This window comes from Canis lupus, chromosome 38 (assembly GCF_011100685.1).
Source record: "Canis lupus familiaris isolate Mischka breed German Shepherd chromosome 38, alternate assembly UU_Cfam_GSD_1.0, whole genome shotgun sequence".
NCBI classification, from domain to species: Eukaryota; Metazoa; Chordata; class Mammalia; order Carnivora; family Canidae; genus Canis; species Canis lupus.
In genome coordinates, this window is record NC_049259.1 from 958,533 (window position 1) to 979,148 (window position 20,616).

General features: G+C 50.2%; 1 protein-coding gene and 1 long non-coding RNA gene across 8 annotated transcripts in view; one reads left to right on the forward strand and one right to left on the reverse strand.

The window, feature by feature from the left end:
• Positions 1-20,616, forward strand: part of ATP2B4 (ATPase plasma membrane Ca2+ transporting 4) — a 99,364-nt gene that overhangs the window by 40,394 nt on the left and 38,354 nt on the right. For 6 of the 7 annotated variants that reach the window (XM_038585953.1, XM_038585952.1, XM_038585950.1 and 3 more), the window contains 5 exons: positions 5,099-5,748; positions 18,258-18,455; positions 19,091-19,348; positions 19,814-19,939; positions 20,430-20,555. In XM_038585953.1, coding sequence (XP_038441881.1) covers positions 5,556-5,748; positions 18,258-18,455; positions 19,091-19,348; positions 19,814-19,939; positions 20,430-20,555 — 901 coding nt within the window. In that variant the 5' untranslated portion in view covers positions 5,099-5,555. Of the gene's footprint in view, positions 1-5,075; positions 5,749-18,257; positions 18,456-19,090; positions 19,349-19,813; positions 19,940-20,429; positions 20,556-20,616 lie in introns of those variants that run through there. The other variant, XM_038585949.1, reaches the window with a different exon arrangement.
• Positions 1,066-5,242, reverse strand: LOC102153438. The gene is made up of 3 exons (XR_005385557.1): positions 5,025-5,242; positions 3,027-3,116; positions 1,066-1,185 (listed from the first exon to the last, which is right to left on the reverse strand). It is a non-coding gene; the product is annotated as an uncharacterized LOC102153438 (long non-coding RNA).

Consider the following 20,616-nt stretch of genomic DNA (forward strand, 5'->3'; position numbering starts at 1 on the left):
CTGTTGCTGCAAGTAGGGACGAAAACAGAGCCTCACTTGGGGGAGGGAGCCTTGGGATCAGAGGAGAGAAAGAAGCCCCCTCCCCTCCACTGTAGGTTTCGTTTTTCAGTTTGGTGCCTTCTGTGGTGCAACTGGCCTGCTCCCCCAGCCCCTTCACAGTCTTCCTTCCTCCACCTCTCAGTCCTGCATGACAGTGACCCATGGTGTTGGCATTCCAACCAAAGCATCTCTGAGTGTTCCAAGTCACCTCTGAGCGGAGGCTCTTGCCTGATAAAGAGGACAAGCCAGGGGCACCAGACTCTGCTCTACTGAGCGGCAGCCCTGCTTGCAGCCTGGAGGCCGGAGCTGAGTATAGCCCTTATTATTCCAGGCAGGTCCGGCTGCAGTGCTGAGCCAGCCTGGTTCCCTAACCCCTGGCCCCTCCTGCTTCCTTTCTCCCGTTTCCATTCATACTTCATTTCCCATGCATCGTGCCAGATTCAATAGCAGCCTTTGGCAGGGGCGATTCAGAGGGTGGGTTCCTCTCGGATTATCAAAAGACCCTCCTCTGTCCCCTACACAGGAGCTACCCTTTCTCCTCGTAGTCTGGGGATGGATCTCTTCCTTAGCACTCGGGAAAGTTTCCAAGAGTAAGGGATTCCTTGGACAAAATTGGAGGAAACAGAGTGTCTCACTATTGTTTATGGTTTGGTGGCTTAGGGCATGAGGTTCTTGTCTCTGGCAGCTGTGTCAGAACTTGCTAGCAAGCCTCACTGCGGACTGAGTTACTGTGAAGTGTGGGGTGGTTTGCTTCTCAGGTGTGTATTGGATCCGGAGAGGGTGTGTTTCGGCCCCTGTGATGTACTATAGTTGATTCTGAAAGAGAAAGAGCAAGAGGAAGAGTCAGCATTTTCTCTAAGTGGAAAGGGGTATTTTCTGTACTCCAGAGATGCTGCATTTTAACGGATCTCTTAGATGTTTGTCAAAAAATGAGGAGGTCCAGGCTCCAGGGGAAGAGTAAGGGGGAACAAGAAGAACGCCAGACAGCCAAGGGCGCTGACTTGCCAAAGACTAGATCATTTCTTGCCTCGTCAGACTGCGGTGTCTTCATCTGTGAGGTGGGGGGTTCCCAGCAGTCCTACCTAGAACTGATATGTGACAGTGTTTTCACAGGTCATTCCACATTGCAGAACAGATGTTGCAGGACTTTAGGAAGAAAAACATTGCAATGATTCAGTGATCATGTAAAGTAATACAACTCCTTGCCCCTGAAGGAAGCAGTGGGAGGGTTTGCTCTTCTGTCCTATCATCCTTTACGCTGACAAAATGCTAGGAACTGGGAGTGAGAACATACCTTACCCAGAATGCCCCGAGCTGAATGACTAATCCTGACCTGACAAGAGGTGGTACCTCCCAGGCGTCTTGAGCAGTTGTGTCTGAGGCTGAGGCTGAGGCTGTGTGAGCTCCTCCAGATTACTGTTGCCAGTTGCCTAATAAGGATAGGGGCCAGGCAGCCTCCGCAGTCGCAGAGAGCTCACATGAGAGCTCCGAGAGAAGTATGGGTGCTGCAATGCCTGCGAATTCCAGAAGAACTTCCACAGGGATCCCACCTGAAGCCAGGGCCCCAGCTAACACTGCCCACTTTGACTCTGTGCCGGCAGCTGGGCGCTTGACCTTCTCTGTCTCTAAAGCAACCTGAAGCAGACAAATCTCATTCTTGTCCACATGCCCCATCAGTTTTAATCCTAAGTGTCCCTTTCTCATTGGTTGCCTACGTGAGTGAAAAAGATCACTCTTCTTTGGTATCTTGAGGGGAGGGGTTCAAAGTAAGGAATTCTGACTCAGACTGTCCTTCTTTTCTAGAAATGTAAGGCCGCCTCGCCTAGTGGCATTGCCAATGGTGATAACCCAGCGGGTGGTTATTGCTAATGAAGCTGCCTTGGGATTTTCCTTTTGTGTGTGTGGGGGGGGGGGGGGTGTGTGGGGGGGTGGGAGTTCCCTCAGGCAAGGAAGGATGGAGGGGCACAGGGAGCTTGCCCTGCTTAAAGGGCTCGATCCCAAAAGTTCATTAAGATCAAAGTAAGGGGAACCCTGGGTGGCGCAGCGGTTTAGCGCCTGCCTTTGGCCCAGGGCGCGATCCCGGGTCTCCGGGATCAAATCCCGCATCGGGCTCCCGGTGCATGGAGCCTGCTTCTCCCTCTGCCTATGTCTCTGCCCCTCTCTCTCTCTCTCTGTGTGAGACTATCACAAATAAATAAAAAAAAATTTTTTTTTTAAATTTAAGATCAGGGATCCCTGGGTGGCGCAGCGGTTTGGCGCCTGCCTTTGGCCCAGGGCGTGATCCTGGAGACCCGGGATCGAATCCCACGTCGGGCTCCCGGCATGGAGCCTGCTTCTCCCTCTGCCTGTGTCTCTGCCTCTCTCTCTCTCTCTGTGTGTGACTATCATAAATAAATAAAAATTTAAAAAAAAAATAAATTTAAGATCAAAGTAAGCCTTCTCCCATCACTCAAGACTTACTGGACGCTGGGCATCCTTCATCCCAGATTTCCAAGCACTATTTCTATCTCTCATTCTGGTCCTTTAGCACTTTCTTAGGATGGTGTGAAGAGGTAGGGCTGATTTCTCCCCCAGGTGAAGGTGGGAGGAACTGAGCCCTAAGGAAGGCATGTGACTTGCCCGAAGGGTGCCTGGAAAGATGGTAAACCTGGTTCTGCATCTGCTACCAGGTATTCAACAACAACAACAAAGTAGCCTGATGCCCGCTGTGTGCAGGCTACCCTCAGACACTCGGGGATACAACAATGAACAAAATGAGGGCAGACCTTTGCCTTCAAGGGGCATATATTACAGTGGATGGGAAGAGAAAAAAAGTCAAATCTGATTTCTACTTTAGCACTCTATCAGCATAGTTTTCAACATCCTCTTAAAAGGTTAAGGAGTTTCTACTTAAGGGTCAAGATGGGGCTTCTGACTGCTCTGGCCTTTCCCAATGCTTCCAGGCTCAGGCAGGAAGCTGAACTGGTGGGGATAGTCTGCGGTACCACCTCTGCCCCTGTGCCAGTCAGGATGAAAGGACTTTAATGCACTCCTCATATTCCTGCTGGACCTCTGCTCCCCAGGCTACGAGGCGACATCTAAAACAGAAAGGCAGATAAAAAGGGAAAAGAAAGAAAGGCAGTATGATATTTAAAAAACAATAGCAACAACCCTGCTTTCTTAACCCCCTGTAAGTCAGAGTCGCTCTAAAAACCTCTGGTAAGGGACACCTGGGTGGCTTAATGGATTGACCATCTGTCTTTGGCTCAGGGTGTGATCCTGCGGTCCTGGGATCGAGTCTTGCATCAGGCTCCCTGCAGGGAGCCTGCTTCTCCCTCTGCCTGTGTCTCTGCCCTTCTGTGTCTCTCATGGATAAATAAAACCTTTAAAAACCAATCACTCGATCAGTAAATCTCTGGTAAAAGGAGGAGGCAGAGGGTGCCACTATGGGAGAGAGGAGTGTAACCAACTCTGTCCCCTGGAACCTGCCAGGAATAGGATTGATGGGAGTCAGCAGGAATTTTGACCACATGGGATTTTTGGAAAAGTAACTAGTAAAAGAGGCAAGCCCTTATCTGAGGGTTCTTGTGCTTCTTTGTTCACCTTCTAGAAGGGCGGGTGTCATCGATGTATTGGAGAAGGACTATCCAGAGCTTCTTGCCACCTCCTGGTAACTGAACTCAAGTCACTGGGGACTGTTTAACCAAGGCTGGACCCCATGTTTGTTCTGGTGCTACAGTCAGAAAGCGCCCCTTCACAGTTTATTTTTAGTCCCTTCACATTGAAATGATGTGGGGACATCTGGGTGGCTCAGTCGGTTAGGCGTCTGACTCTTGATTTTGGCTCCGGGCACGGTCTCAGGGTCATGGGGTCAAGGCCCCATGAGGCTGCGCATGGAGAGTGGAGTCCGCTTGGGATTCTCTCTCCTGCCCATCCCCCGCTCTCTCTGTCTCAAATAAATAAGCAAACAAATAAAATAAGTGGCTGATGCGTGGCAGTGGGTCCCACATGACTCATAGGAGCTGCTCTCTAAAGCCCAGGACAGGGCCCAGGTGAGCCTGGCCACCTCCAGCCCTCTATCTCCTCAGCTGTGCATGGCTCTGTCACTCGCCCTAGTCAGAGGGGGAGCACAGGCCTCTGTGAGGGGAGAACTGCTGATCTGAGACCATCTGGTGCCCACTCACTCACACACCAGCTGACACTACTGTCCGCTGACCTTGCCAGGACCCTGGGCTCGACCCGAACCAATAACCATCTTACCCCTGCCACCCCAAAGAACTTGAAGAGTCATATGCTTCAAACTCTCTTCCTTCTCCTCAGAGGCCCTTCTGTCCCCTTTATGTAAAAAGGCTCCACCCTGTATCTCCAATTGCCAGAGCACTTTATTCTCCCTTCTTGGACAGAATGAAACTTTTCAGAGGGGTGGGGCTTAGCTCCGAGATCTGAATGCAGTACCTGGCCTGCTGGCCGCCGCAGCAGGCTGCAGGATTCCCCTACGGCCGGCGACTGAGTATTCTCAGGGGTCCCAGAAGATTTGGACATCATCTACCGGGCTTTCCTCCTGGTCTGTAATGTGTGTGTCAGGTACGGGGTGCTGGGTATGGGTGCAGGGTTCCGGGACATGGGTGGCAGACTGACAGGCCGGCCTCCAGATCACTCTGGTCCAGCCTCCTCTTCTGACCTCTTCACCCCAGTTAGAGGCAAAGGTCATGCTAAAGGATTTCATAGTGAGGCCCTCAAGTGAACAGACAGGGAGAGCAAGAAACTCTTGGAAACTTATTTCCAAGTTTCTGAACCTGCCGTATTCATGTCACCTGGCTCAAGAGCAGCACGATGGGGGGATTGGGGCGTATGTGACGTCACTTCTCTACATGGCAGTTTACAGCTGCTGGGGCCTCCTGGGGAGGAAAGGGCCCCTCTGGAGTCCTTTCACTTAGCTCAGGCCTCAGGTATCAGCTCAGCTCGGGCATCAACTGTCACCTAAACCCTCGTGCTAGAAGGAGTACCTCTTGCCCTCACAGATGCTGGATCCTCACGGCCTCTCTAATCGTTTTTGTCTGTCTTTGAATCTTTATTCCAGAGACCTAGTTGCCGGTGGTATCCAGGGAGCCCTCCTCTTCCTCCTCCTCCTCCTGCCGCCTCTCTACCACTGCAGTTGCTGGTTGTTGCTAAGGTGACCTCCATGGTAACATGCACATCCTGTTTACACCTCCATCTGGGCGAGCTGGTCTAAGCTAGGAACCTACCTACCCTGGACAACCACTTCCATCACGGCCCGGGGACCCCAATCCTCGTGTCGCGTGGTCCGGCTTCCACTCAGTTCCCCCGTCCTCTTCCTCCTCCCGCTGCCGAGCTCCCCACCCAAGAAAGGATCGGGGCAGGAGGCCCCTCACGCAGGATAGAGTCCCATCGCTCTCCTCACTGGGTTCCCAGAGAAGCCAGAAGTAAGAAGTGAGGCAGGAAGGCGGGAGTTCCCGGTCAGTTGAAGGGAAGCCCCACGTCTTCTCTGGTCGAGGAGCCGGGTAACGGGAGGCAAGATGACGAACCCAACAGAACATGCTCTGCCGGCCAACTCGACGGTTGAGAGCCGTGAAGGGGACTTTGGCTGCACCGTCATGGACCTGAGGAAGCTCATGGAGCTGCGTTCCACTGATGGAGTCGACCAGATCAATGTGCACTACGGAGGCGTCATGAACCTCTGCAGTAGACTGAAGACCAACCCCGTGGAAGGTAAAGGCCGTGTCGGGGGCGGGGACCAGGGCAAGATGACCCGTGTCCGAAACGATTGCTTTCCCAGCTCCTGGAGGAGGCACTGGGAGACCCCACTGGTGTGTATCTGTGTCTTTTGAGAGAAATGCAGTATTGGAAGCACTGAAGGGTGAGGCCGTGGAGAGCCATGTCCTTCCTAGAGGTGGTGCTCTCTGAAGATCGTCCATTCTTCCTTTTTCTCTATCAAGGTACAGAAAGGAGACTATGTATTTCGATTTTATTATTTTTTTTAAGATTTTATTTGTGTATTCATGAGAGACACACACACAGAGAGAGAGAGAGGCAGAGACACAGGCAGAGGGAGAAGAAGCAGGCTCCATGCAGGGAGCCCGATGTGGTACTCAATCCCAGGACTCCAGGATCATACTTTGGGCCCAAGGCAGGCGCTCAAATGCTAAGTCATCCAGGCATTCCAAATTTGAGATTTTAAGTGAAAATTAAAATATTAGAAAAATAGTATTTGCCAATCTCAGCTCAGATCCTTAATACTTAAAGACTTTTCTGATGAGAACAGTGATAATGTAAATGAATATGATTTTTAAAAATATTGATTAATAATATATGTTAACATTTGGGAGACAGGCATAAGTCAATAAACCAATAATTTCCAAATGACCAAATGCATGATGTTACAAAAATATGTGTGGGTAAAAAATCCATTCAATGTGATAGATCAATAGATTCTAATTTAACACAGTATGAATGTTCATTGATACAGTTTTTGGTTTTTTTTTTTTGTCTTTCTAAAAGATTTTATTTATTTATTCATGAGAGACACAGAGAGAGGCAGAGACACAGGCAGAGGGAGAAGCAGGCTCCATGCAGGGAGCCCCACGTGGGACTCGATCCCGGGACTCCAGGATCACGCCCTGGGCCGAAGGCGGATGCTCAACCGCTGAGCCACCCAGGGATCCCCTGTATTTCGATTTTACCAATTGAAATACCATTTTAGAGATGCTTTCATTAGTAAACAATCAGGCCTCTTATTCAGTATCTGTCTCCGATTACAAAAGAATTTAAGATACAATTCTACTCCTCACTGATCTTACCATGTAACTGGGGAGAAGGGGCACAAAAGGAGTGAATACGTCCATCTACCCGATGTGACACTTCTCTGTCATGGACAGTTAGAAACAGGATGGGCAGTTTTAAGGTACACAGTTGTACCTACCCTGTCTTTCGATTATTCACGTTGTCTCATGTCTGGAAATTATCGATGGCTTTTTCAACCCCAGCTGGTGCCCTTTTAATATAGTTCTTCTCAATCTCTTCTTAAAAGAGAATGGGAAACCTGGCTTCACGCTTGCCCGACTCAGTTCAGGGGCCTGATAAGTCGTGGTAATATAAAATGTTGCCTCATTAAAATAGAGTCGGGGGATCCCTGGGTGGCGCAGCGGTTTGGCGCCTGCCTTTGGCCCAAGGCGCGATCCTGGAGACCCAGGGATCGAATCCCACATCGGGCTCCCCGTGCATGGAGCCTGCTTCTCCCTCTGCCTGTGTCTCTGCCTCTCTCTCTCTCTCTCTGTGTGTGACTATCATTCATAAATAAATAAATAAATAAATAAATAAATAAATAAATAAATAAATAAAGTTAATACCTAGCCATCCAGTTATAGGAACTAATCCATTGGGATTATATATACATATGATGTGCGTACCGTGCTCAGGCTTATCATGGGTGTTCAAAAAATGGGTTGTCTCAGATTAAAACAGAGCCTGTGTGTGTGATACCAGATGTGCCAAAGCGTGAGTGCCCATGGAGTGTAATGTATTATTTCCTCTAGAAAAGCTACCATAGCTCCTGGGCATTTCTTCCTTTTACTTCTTGATGTCAAAGACTCTGGTTAGGATGGCAGTGCTTAGCCGCTTTTGCAAGGCTTGCTCTTTGCCTTCTGGCTAGAATCTAATGACTACCTTTTGGATTACTTTGTAGCTAGATTTCTTTATTCTGACACTTTTAGAGTAGTATCAGCCTTAAATAAAGGCTATCCATATTATATGTTCGATGAGAAATACAGGAGCTCAGGAACACCTGTCAGAATTTAGGCAGGACCTTTCTTTTCCCTTCTTACCCCATTCTTGATCACTGTGGTCAGTTGTTTCTCTCACAAAATGAAATTCAGGAGTCCAAATCAGCTGGAACCTGGGAAGCTCCTAACAGCAGGATCCAGACTTTCCTCCCAATTTTCCAACTCCTTTCTTGTAGCTGCTACAGCTCTTCCTGATTCCCAAAGAGCTTCCATTCCCAAAGGCCATCCTATATTCCACTCTAATCTCAACTTCAGATAGTAGATGTTATATATGTAGTTAATGCCCTTCGATTCTTTCCCAGTCCTAGTTTCTGACTGAAAGTTGAAAGCCACACTTTCTGATGGCAGGTGCCTCTGCTGCTGCAGACCCTGGCTGTGCCTGAACCCCAGCACCCCTACCCCTACCCCTACCATTGGTGCCATTGTCTGCTGCCATCCCCCTGCTTCCTTAGATCACAAATCTGTATCCTGACTTGTTTCAGTATAAGACCTATCACAGGGCTGCTCCTGGAGCTAGGGAGGCAGGGTGTCTGAAAACAGCTTTTCCATGGATAATATTTATTCCCCAGTGCCAACAGTTACCTCCTCGTGTGTAAGAGGAATAAAGGCATAGAAAAGGACACACAGAGGAGCTATGACACGGAAGTCTCTCCCCAGGCAGAGGTGATGCTGAGCTGTTTAGTGTGGCAGGCTGAGAAAAGAGCATCACTATCCCGGTCCCTCGTTGAGCAGCTGCTATAAAAAGCCAGCCCGTTCACTGAAGACCACACTGAGGTGCCTGACAGCCTAGCATAGTTTTGTCACCCGTGGGAGGCCCCTGCAGACTTGAACACCACGGTATTTAGAAGAAGAAAGAAAGAAATTCACCTGGTGCTTGAATTCTGTCGATTGGAAACCTGGTAAAGTAAGACTGGGGAGATGGGTTCCTAGAATATGACCCTTCCCTTTTATTCTCTGCTGGGTTGACAGCATCTTTTGTGTAGATTTGGTAGACTGTTTTAAACCATAGCTACTAAGGGGCCTATGGAACTTGGAGTTTATAATATTTATGACCCTAATGTGGTTTTATTATTCTAGATTTACACAATTGTAGAGGCAGGTGAGATTTAATTCTACTCATCCCCCAAGCCCCCTTCCAGACCCAAAGTCTTGAATGACCCATTTAACTTCTTAGGTGAAGTAAACATGATGGAATAGATCTATCTTTCTTTCTTTCTTTCTTTCTTCTTTCCTTCTTGCGATTTTATTTATTTATTTATTTATTTATTCATGAGAGACACAGAGAGAGAGACAGAGACACAGGCAGAGGGAGAAGCAGGCTCCCTGCAGGAAACCCGATGCAGGACTAGATCCCAGGACCCCAGGACCCCAGGATCATGGCCTGAGCCAAAGGCAGATGCTCAACCACTGAGCCACCGAGACACCCCTAGATCATGTTTTCTGACTGAGTCCGTGAATGCTCTCCTGCCTCTTACCCTAGAGCAGCAACACAGAGAATCTCAGAAGGAGAGATGATTTTAAAAGTTTGTTTTATATTTCAGTGCCTGATAAAATGTCTAATTGTGACCCAGTGCTAATATTAATGTAATGATGGCTTATGTTCCCTGAGTACACGCGGCTGGTTGGAGCAAGAGCAGTCGCCCCAGTGGCCGAGAGCTGACTAGATGCAAGGCTACTGGGAGGTGTTCAGCTTCCACAGCATCCATTCACAACCAGACACAAGGCTGAGTGTGTGTGTAAAAAAACGGAAGAAAGTTAGGGAAACTAGATGGGATGGGAGAGCCGTGAAAGAGGATACAAGCTTACATCTCAGCAGCTTAAGGCCTCAGGCTTCATGGCTCTGTCAAACAAAAGCAGAGAGGCAGGGCTGAGGCTATAGCTCCGTGAGTGAGCTCCGTGGCTTGGGTTTTAGGTAGGGAAAATCTGAGCATTTCACATCAATGGAAGCTTCTTAGTTGGCTTGCTTCTTTCTTCATTCCAATTTCTTCATCCACTTCCTTCTATTATCTATTCTGTCTCCTCTCCATCACCCCCCAGCCCCCAACAACCTATCTCTCCAACCCCCAGAGAGAAGAGTGTTTGGATGATACCCCCTGGAGGATAGGCTTTTACCTTTCCAGTGGCTTTCTGTGGTGGTGGTTCGGTGAACAGGAGAAAGCTTTGTGACTCTGGAATGGGAATCACTGTGGCTTAGGGGGAAGAGAAGATATTTTCCCGAGTCTCAGTCTTTGTGTGTGGTAAGAAGAGACAATCCCAATGAGATTCTTTGGTCTAGGGAGAAGGTTGTATGAATTCTTTCCCCGTAGAACTTTTTCCACATTGGTCCTCAGCTCTGCTTCCCTTTTTAGGAGGAAGAATGATGTCTTCTGAGGAGGAGCTAGGCCAGCAATTTGGAGGAAGGTCTGGGCCCAGGCCAGAAAGGGCAGACAAGGAGAGCCCTGACTTGACAATAAATCATTGCCTGTGGGCTTCTCTCAGAAAGCTGTAGACAATTTCCATGGATTTGGATCAAGAAGAATGGTGGTGGGAATTTCTATTTCACTTCTCTCTGTACCCTGTGACTTCTTTTCTCCTCTGCAGAGCTGAGGGCCTCACAAGTATACAGAGGGCTTCCAGTTCCTTTGCAGCCACATTTCAACACACATTTAACATCCATCAGGTACTGGGGACACCACGGTATTTACAACAGGCACAGTTCCTCCTTCCTTAGAGTTGACAAGAGGATACAGTAACTAAGGCAGTTTCAGAAATACTGTCACAGTGCTGTGGTGGGGAAGAGCTGAGTGTGATGGAAGCATACAAAATGGGCTCTTGAGCCAAAGGGACTGCAGGGAACAGGAAGGGACTTAGAAGGCGAATATGGACTCCTGTACATCTGCTTGCCTGGGGAAGCTCTGGCCTGGCCGTGCTCTGTGGTGATTGCTACCACTCACTGAATGTCCCAGACGTAAGGTGCAAGCATCTTTGCCTTGCACAATTACTGAGCAGCCCCTAAGTTTGGGGAGCTGAGATTCTTTTTACAAACAGGAGGTGAAAGAATCTGCTTTAAGACAATCCAGCCCAAATTACAATCCTGGTTCATTAATTGTAGGATTTAGGGTAATAGTTCCTGCCACCTGAAGATCTCTTGCATTCCTGTTCCCAAGCCTTTTGAGGTCAGTGGCATGTTCTACCAAGCATTGTCCATTTTTCTACAAGCTGGGACATACAGGGATGGGCCCTTCCTCCATGTGGCAGACTGAAATTTCCAGTAACATTTTCAATCTGCAAAAAAATTGAACACATAGCCCCAGTAATGAATAATAAATGTTTACCCACAACACTACAGCATTGCTATTAGTGCTTCCAACACTAGTATTGTTTACACAGTAATATAGGCAAGAAATTAAAGTGGATGACATAAGGCACCTGGGTGGCTCAGTCAGTTAAGTATCTGCCTGCAGTTCAGGTCAGGATCCCAGAGTCCTGGGATGGAGCCCTGCATTGGGTTCCCGTCTCAGTGGGGAGCCTACTTCTCCCTCTCCCTCTGCCCCTCCTCCTGCTTGTGCTCTCTCTCACTGTCTCTCTCTCAAATAAATAAATCTTCTTAAAAAGTATTTTAGGGGCACCTGGGTGGCTCAGTTGGTTAGGCGTCTGCTTTTGGCTTCAGGTCATGATCCCAGGGTCCTGGGATCAAGCCACATGTCGGGCTCTCTGCTCAGTGAGGAACCTGCTTCTCCCTCTCCCTCTGCTGCTCCCCCTGCTTGTGCTTGCTTTCTCTGTCAAATAAATAAGTAAAATCTTTTTTAAAAAGTATTTTAAAAAATAAAATAAAGTGGATGAAGTAATATAAAAAGTTCTGGTATTTCTCCCACACTCCAGCAGATGGATGCATGCGCTCTACTTAGAGACCATAGCTTTAGAGAATGTTAGTGTTGGGGGGGGTAGTAAAAAACCAGGCAAGTGAATATGGGATGGGAGGGATGTGAGAGGAAGAAGGCAACTGGATTCTTTGACATTTTCTTCTATCTTTAGAGCATGTAGTGTGTTTTAGAATATCTGAATTGAAGAGCTTGTCAATTAGAGAACCCACGTGAAATCCTTCTCTTTCCTCCAGCCCTCTGCCCTGTAACCATCACCTTGAACTCTTGCCCCAACTCCCTAAAAGCAGTGTATGTGGGCATGGCTGCAGAGATCAACAGTCTGGGGCACTCTGCCCATCATGCTTTGGGCAGATCTATTAGCACTACTCTAAGATGTGAGAGAGAATCAAGCCAGAAGAATATCTTGGAGGGAAGTGAAAGGGTGCAGGTGGGCAGACCAGCTCAAACAGCCAGGAGGCAGCTACGCTGCGATGTGAATATTTGAGGCAAGTCCAGTCGCTTCATAAAAGAAATACTTGGTACTTTATAGAGGGGTGGGAAAGGCCTCCACCAAACCCACCGGAAGCAGCATCAACAGCTGGAAGGAGGAGGGTCAGTGATGGAGAAAGAGGAGAGTGAAAGTGCCCCCCTCCATTCCTCCTCCCCCCTGCAGGGAATTCCATGCTGCATCCTGGGAGTTCCCTGTCTGACTTGAGTTCTGTGCCCAGGGCTGAATGAGGCCAACAGTGTGTGACAGCTCTGGGTCTTCTCTTCCCAGCCCAACCCCAGGCTCTGCGAATTCTATTCCAGCCTCCTTGCCCAGAGCTGGGCTCCTGGGCAAGCTGGCATAATGCTGCCAGGCAGTACACAGAGAAGGCTTGATGGGGAGAGGGAAGAAGTCTTCCTGGGCCTGAGGCCCCTCCCTGGTCTGCTCTCTCCCCTTGCACCAGGCCAGGAATCCTTTGTGCCGCATCCCTTTGGGAGCTCAGCAGAAACTCTTGCAAGTTCCCTTGTGTTTTTGAACTTTCTTGTTGCCTTGCATCGAACATCAGCTAGGGGTGGGGAGGAAGATAGCACTCCCTCCTTGGCTGAGGCAGATGTTTCGTCTACCCTTGGAAGTAGGGCTTTTGCTCTTTTTATTTAGCTCCAAGGTGTGAGCACCAGGGAGCATGACACTGGAGGGAAGCACACGCACAGTGTAGGAGCAAGTGGCCAAGCAGAGGGCTGCGGAGGGCAGATGAGGGAGCTTGCTTTCTCTGTGCCAGCTTTGGAGTGGTCAGAAAAGGCATAGAGCAGAGGGCCAGACAGGGAGAGACATCCCCTGCCGGAGCTGCTGGATTTTCTGAACCGAGAATGACGAAAAGACCATTCTTCCCTCAGTCAGGCATCCTCTTGCCGTGACTCTGGGGAGATGGCTTTATCTCCAGGGGCTGGAAGTCCAGCAGAGGGAGAGCACATCTCCCAGCTGTTAGTGGTGTTAAGCTGGAGAGGGGGACATAGGGAAGGTGCTCTGCCTCCTCAAGAGGTGGCATTTGGTTAAAGCCTGTGGTCCCTGCATTGTTTTTAAGCTCCTCTCCCCCTTAGCCCCCAACCCAAGGCTTTTACGGTAGGACCTGACAAGTATTCTTTTTTTGGATCTGAAACATGTTCTGATGTCTGTTCTCATATACCAAGGAAGACTGCCTTCGAAATAACCCAGAGAAACCTCTCCCTTGTGCTCTCTGTATGGGAGAAGATTCTGCTGTCTCTTTGGCAAAGCACCATAACTCAGACAGCTGGGAAGTCCCTCGTGATGTCTAACCTAGCCCCACCCTTTCTGGGGCTGAGCTGGTTCTCATAAGGGGTCCTCTGCTGACAGTCCTTGGCCTCCTAGGGAGGCTGGCCCTGGCCCTTCCCTGCTGGAGCCAGGCCACTGAGGGCTGTGCTGCAGCCTCTCCTCCCAAGCCCTGGTTCCCTGTATAGGCTCCCAGCAGACACAGATTTTCCACTGCTGCTTTTCCATCTCCTGCCAGCCTGGGCAGGGGCTGTGTAACTCCCCAGCATGGGGTGGGGGCGATGACTTCACAGCCTGACGTTCTCGCCGCCTCTCCCAGCTCATGTGTTCGGTCTGGTTCTTAGGGCCAAAAGTAATCCTGATTTGGGTGGGGCTTTTTCTCTCATGTTCTTGGGGACAAAGATTCCTCTCATTTTTTAAAAAAATGTATTTCTAAGGGAAATCCTTTTCCTGTGTTTCCAGCATTCTCTCCCTGCCAAGTATTCCTTTCCCTCTCCAGGAAGTTGTGTATTTGAGAAGCAAGTGCAGAGATCAGGGACTAATACTCTCTCTTTGGCTAGACAAGTATTTATGTGAAATTACTGCTACAGAGAGCAGGGTCTGGGAGCCTCTGAGGGCAGGAAGAATGGAATGAAAAGCCCAAAATTGGGGATTGGCTGAGCTCCCAGTCTGGCATGGCTTTCCTGTGTCCGGCCACATGTCAGAGGAGGATTCCCAAGGCTACTATGCTGACAGCCACTGCAGGCCCTCCCTGCCCCCAGGAACCCTGCTGGGAACTGGGACAGCCACCTGCCAGTCCTAAGGTAGCCACCATGAGAGCTTAGGGTCACTTAAGGTGGAACAGACAGATAAGAGAAAGTGGCAAAAACACAGTAAGTGTGTGACTCTGAGAGCAGGTTCGCGTCTAGGCAAGAGCAAGGCCTGAGCTTCTTTGTTTTCCTTAACGGGTCTTGCTTGGTTTGCTCGGGTCCAAAAAAAGGCCATCATGGACCTTTCCTCGAGTATAAGATCCATAGGCTGGACTCTGAGGGACCTGGCGTCACCATCTCTAAGCACTGGAAAAAAGACAGGACTAATTCACTTCAGCCCAGTTGTGGACAGTGGGAACAGGGCTAACTTGCTCAGAGGCGCAGAAGAAAGCAGCATATGGGTCGCTCTGTCACGAAGGAAGCAGGGTGATCAGCCATCCTGTTTGCCTGGCACATGGGGGGTTACGGTTTCCAGGAGGCAGGAGCTTCAGTGCCCAAACCCAGGAAGTCCCAGGCAAACCCCAGGCAAACCCCAGGCAAACAGGGACCAGTTAGTCCCCTGGAATGAAGCCTCAGCGGAGTGTAGCTGCTTCCACACCCCAGCCCTCTCCACGTGTAGGTTGGCATCCAGCTGCTTCCTGGGGAGTGGTGTAGACTCTGCTGCATACTAACCAAGTGGTTACATAACCTCTCAGGGCCTTAGTCTGCTTGTATGTAAAATGGGGTTAACAGTAGCTGCCACATAGGGTTTTACAGTGTCTGAATGAGAAGACACGAATGTGCCTGCTAAAGCATCTGGCACATAGTTATCACTTAAATGTTAGCAACCTGATTTATTACTCATTCATTCAGTTCATTCAACAGATTTGTATGCGTACTATGTGCCAGGCACTGCTGTACACCTAAAGAACAGAGACAAAAATCCTGCCCTTGTGGAGAAGGATAGACAGACACAATAAGTGAATGCGTCATACAACGTATTAGGGAGAAGACGTCTGGAGAGGACTAGTTACACAGGATAAGGGGATTGAGAATCCTGGAGCAGAGAAGCCATGATATTAAATAGGATGGCCAGGGTCGGCCTCAGTGAGAAGGTGACATGTGTTCAGAGACCCCAAGACGATAAGAGAATAAGCCCTAGCTAGTGAAACAAGCTGAGCAAGCAAAGAGCCCGTGCGGGGCCCTGGAATAGAAGCTTGTCTCATGCATTCAAGGAAACGGCAGGAAGGCTCACTGGGCACAGGGAACAAGAGCACACAGTAGGAGTTACAGGACAGGAGGCGGGGGGCTCTCAAGGGTCTTTACGGGTCATCACGAAGGCTTTGGTGCCCAGTTTTTTTTTGTTTTGTTTTTTTATTTTTAAGATTTTATTTATTTATTCATGAGAGACACAGAGAGAGAGGCAGAGACACAGGCAGAGGGAGAAGCAGGCTCCACGCAGGGAGCTCAATGCAGGACTCGATCCCAGGACCCCAGGATCACACCCTGAGCCAAAGGCAGACACTAAACCGCTGAGCCACCCCGGTGTCCCTTGGTGCCTGGTTTCACTGCAAGTAAAAGCCACCAGAGGATCCCGAGCTGATGACTGGCAGGGGTTAACTGAGTTTGAAAAAGATCATTCCAGTGACTGTGTTGGGAGGAGACTGGGCACAGGATAGCAAGGGTAGGAGCAAGGTCACCAGTTAGAGGACAGTTGTCCTTACCCAGGCAAGAGATAGTGCCAGCTCAGCCCAGGATGGTGGCAGTGGAAAGTGAGAAGCAAGTGGACCTTGGGTATACTTTGAAGATAAAGCTGCCAGGATGTGAGGGCTGAATGGATAGAGCGGGAGAGAGAGAGAGATCACAGGGTATTAATCTGAGACCAGAGAGGGCAGGATGACCTCAGATGGGGGCTCTTAGCCTGACCTTCACTGTTGCTGCTCTTGTTTTGGCCTCCGTTGGGCTCTCAGGAGGTCCCTTACAGATGATCTCTAATAGCTGTTATCTGCTTTGCCCTCGTAGTCACTTACTCACCTTATTGGGGGGGGGGGGGGGGGATGGCATCTCCTCACTGCTTCCTTGAGAAATGTCCCAGGGAGATGAACAAATGATGGGAGCTCCTATTTCCCTGCAGCCAACCTGGCTGTCCAGTACAGCGGTCCCAAACTGGCACAGCCTCGCTCCCTCAGGTCCTCGGGGAGAAAGAACCAGCCAGGATCCCCTGGCTGCTCTGCCTCTGCCTGCCTGGGGGTCAAGATGCCCTGCCCAGAAACACTCCTTTCCCAGGCCCTAGCTTGCCCTTCCCACTGGGAACCTGACTACCCAGAGTGGTGGAAGCAGAGAGCCTCTGAGAAGCAGCCCAGTTTGCTTCTAGTGCTTTGGCCAAACCCACTCCCCCACAGAGCTTGGCTGTGCCACTCAGCCAGAGGCCAGGGTGGTGCACCTGGGCACCAGGAGGCAGAAGGCCCTGGATAAGAACATGGGCAACACTCCCCTGACTATCTTCCCTGGTTTCCCTCTTCTAAGCACTGGCAGGTGAAAGTGGTCTCCAGTCCCCAACTCCACGGGTGCAAGTGCCAGGTCACCCCACACATACTTTCCCTCCATGCAGGACCCTGTGTCTACCCTCCCAGACAGGCGAGTGTCTGGAGTACCTCCCCTAATGGTTTTGTTTTTTGGGTGGAGAAATGGAGGCCATCTCGACCCTGCAAGCAGTACCCCTTTCGGGTATGTATTTTCCCATTTTCAAAGTCTTTTTCCGTCCAGATGCCTTCCTTAGGTCTGACCGAAATCTTTCCTCTTGCCGTGTAAGATACACTCTCAGATCCTGCGGAGTGGAGTTGGGGAGGAGAGGCTTGTACCCCTATCCCCGCCAGTGGAATGGCTCCCCATGTGGCCCCAAGTGCGCAGACAGCCTCTGGCCTCAGTACCTCCCTGTCCTCCTGGCTGCTGCCTGGGCATCCCCTTTCCCTCATGCTCTGTGTGAAGCTCTGTGGCGTGTCCCCATCCCCTGATTCTCACTCTGCTCTGCTATGACCTTTTTCCAAGACAGAGGTTGTACCGCCCCACCTATGGGTGGGAACCTATTGAACAGCGCAGCCAGCAGCCTCAAGTGCCAAAACCAGGGCTCATTTGCCTCTGTGTGTAAGTGCCAACTGGCGTTGGGTGAAGTTTTAGGCTCTCCCTCCTCGTACAGCGCGGCAGAGGGGCGCAGATGGAAGGCCCCAGGACTAAGTCTGCCTGGTTCTCTCCTCTCCAAGGATGCACCTGGAATGTGTGCGCCCACCCACGCAGTACCTATGTTCACGGGGGGCAGGCTGGTCACCAAGGCCTGCGTACTGACTTAGTGGCTTCACCTCTTTGTCCTCTGTCTCCTCCACACAAATAAGAGTGCTTCTCTTAGTCCCTGACTTAGTCTAAGTAGTACTTCTCTAAGTACACAGTACATCTCTGGGGTGAGCTTCTGTGTCTGTGTGCGGGCAGGTGAGCAAAACGGAGGGAATGCGTGCTTTGAGTGGCCACACAGGGTTAGAGTCTGAGAGCCCCCACTGTTGATCTCCTGAAGCCCCTGGAACTTAGAATCAGGACACCTGCCTGGGCTCTGTCTCTGAGCCTCCGAACCTGATCTTGAGCAGAGAGCTTTCTTCTCGCCGGCCTTTGTGGGTAAGCCAGTGGATGGCACTAACTGTGCTTTGAAATCATCACCAGCAGATACATGTTGATAAGAGAGAAAAGCTCAGTCGGCCCTAGGAACCACTGGGATGTTTATGTCCTTAGAGCTGGAGCCTGCAGGGTCCTCGCGAGGAGGAGGTGATGTGTTTTTAGATCCAGGGTAACTGACCCTGGAGACTAAGAGCAGTGAGTGGCCACTTTGTGATCACGTTGTCCCAGTTTGCCCATTTTGAGGCCAAACATTTTGCAGCCTCTGAGCCCTGGGCAAACTGGGGGGATCGGTCACCCTACATGGATCCTGGGCTTGAACAGAACAGGAAGCAGGCAGTCTTTGTTTAAAGGAGTCTTTGACCACCTTCTCCCATCATTCATTTCTTCCCCTGGTTTTTCTTACCTGCTCATCCCGCTCATATTTCCCTTTCAGGTCTATCTGGGAACCCTGCGGACCTGGAGAAACGTAAGCAAGTGTTTGGACAAAACTTGATCCCCCCAAAAAAGCCCAAGACCTTCTTAGAACTAGTGTGGGAAGCCCTCCAAGATGTCACACTCATCATCCTGGAGATCGCAGCCATCATCTCCCTCGTCCTGTCCTTCTACCGCCCCCCAGGGGAAGAAAATAAACGTGAGTGTCTGGAACAGCCCGGCGTGACTCTGATCTGTGTCCTTTCCACCACCACCAGAAAGCACTAGTATTCACGGTTGACAGGTTGTAGCTGAAAGGTTTACCCCACTCTCCAGGGTGGGTTCTCCAAAGAAAACCAACAAGTAGCTAAGAAGCCATACTTCCAGCGCATCCTGACTCCAGGGTCTTCTTCCCCTTCTCCCACCAAATCCTTATGTAGAATATCAGAAGTCCTCTACCCTCCCCCAACCAACAAAACCTGCTCCTCAAAGTGCCCCCCACCAATCATCTGGCATTATGGGGAAATGGCAGTGACCTAGAGCCCAGTGGAGCAGGGGGCCTGGCTGTGTTGGGAATCCTATGCTCTGTATGTGTGACTGGCCAGTCATTTGCACTGACATGCTCTGTGCTACTTAGTCATGAACTTCTTTCGGGCTAACATAAATACTTGTATTGGTGATGACATGATGCCCGACTCTGCTGGCCTCGAGTATCCTCAGAGGAGAGTTCCTCTGCCCAAGAGTTGTATTTTCTAGTATTCTCTTTCCCTCACTTCTCTAGAAGCACTACTCTCATATTTAGTATTCACCAAAGCCCCCAGGTGACCCTTACATTCTGTCCTTTCCCTGGGCTAGAGTGTGGTCTACCCGTAAGTAGCCCAGAAGATGAAGGAGAGGCGGAAGCTGGCTGGATTGAGGGGGCAGCCATCCTGTTCTCCGTGATCATTGTGGTGCTGGTGACTGCCTTCAATGACTGGAGCAAGGAGAAGCAGTTCCGTGGGCTGCAGAACCGCATTGAAAAGGAACAGAAGTTCGCCGTGATCCGAAACGGTCATATCATCCAGCTGCCTGTGGCTGAGATCGTGGTGGGTGACATTGCCCAAATCAAATACGGTGAGAGCTCATGCTTCTTGTACCTATGTCACCTTCTGTATTTGAGTGCTAGGTCCTTTGGCGTGGGGGTGCTGGGAGTCGCTGAGGACCCAGAAAGATAAGACTTCAAATTGTGTTAGCTTCTAGGTTAGTTGAAGAAGTTGTTGAGAAGGATTCAAAGAAAGAAGCAACTCTCCCCAAAGAAGGTCACACTTGTACCCTGTGTGTCAGAGGGTGAAAGATACATAATGTTGAGGCCACGGGGAGGTGCTTAGGGATCAGTCATTGTTTGAATTTATCAGGAGTCTTGTCCCAGGTTGTCAGAGATGAAGGTGTCTTTCAAAGCTCCCCAGGTACCCCCTGGTCCATTGCCCTGTAGGTAGGGCCTGTGGGAGCAGCCCTGAGACGAAGCTGGATGGTTCCTACCTTCTGCCAGGCACTCACCTACCCTCCTTCCCTGTTGCCCCTTCCCCTCTTGCACACTAGGTGACCTGCTGCCTGCAGATGGGATCCTGATCCAGGGGAATGATCTCAAGATTGATGAGAGCTCTCTGACGGGGGAATCAGATCATGTCAAGAAGTCCTTGGAAAGGGACCCGATGCTGCTCTCAGGTATGGCCTCTGGCTGCTGCGGCTCCCATTCTGCCTCCCCCAGACAGCAGGCTACAGAGACCCGCTGCAGGCCTTGCACTCCACTGTGGCCCTGCCCCATCTCCTTCCCCTAAGTTCATCTGGGGCAGTAGCATGTGAGTGGGTTGAATACAAGGTTATCAGGCAACCTAAAAGAGGTGCTCTACAAAGCACGTGCTGTATGGGCCTTGACAGGGCTCTGCTGGTTAGGGGTGCAGGTGGGGGACAGAGCCTTACCCTAAAGCAGTTAGACACATTTTTCTCCTCCCCCCCCCCCCCCCCCCCCGTTTGCTTTGTCTATTTTAAATGGGCCCAGCTCTCTTCCTTTCCCTGCTATTTGCTGGGTATATCATTATCCATGGGGAAGGAAGGAAGAGGGACCGGTTTTTTTTTTCCTAAGTTTGTATTCCACACCAAAGCATGGCTATGTATAAAACACAACGCTCCTTCCATCTTCTCCTTTCTCATATAGGGACCCATGTCATGGAAGGTTCTGGCCGGATGGTAGTGACCGCTGTGGGTATCAACTCCCAGACTGGAATCATCTTTACCCTTTTGGGAGCCAATGAGGGAGAAGAGGAGGAGAAGAAGAAGAAAGGTAAAGGGTATTTGGGATGGGATTCTGTCCCCTGCCATCCCCATGAGGAGTCTAGGAAGCA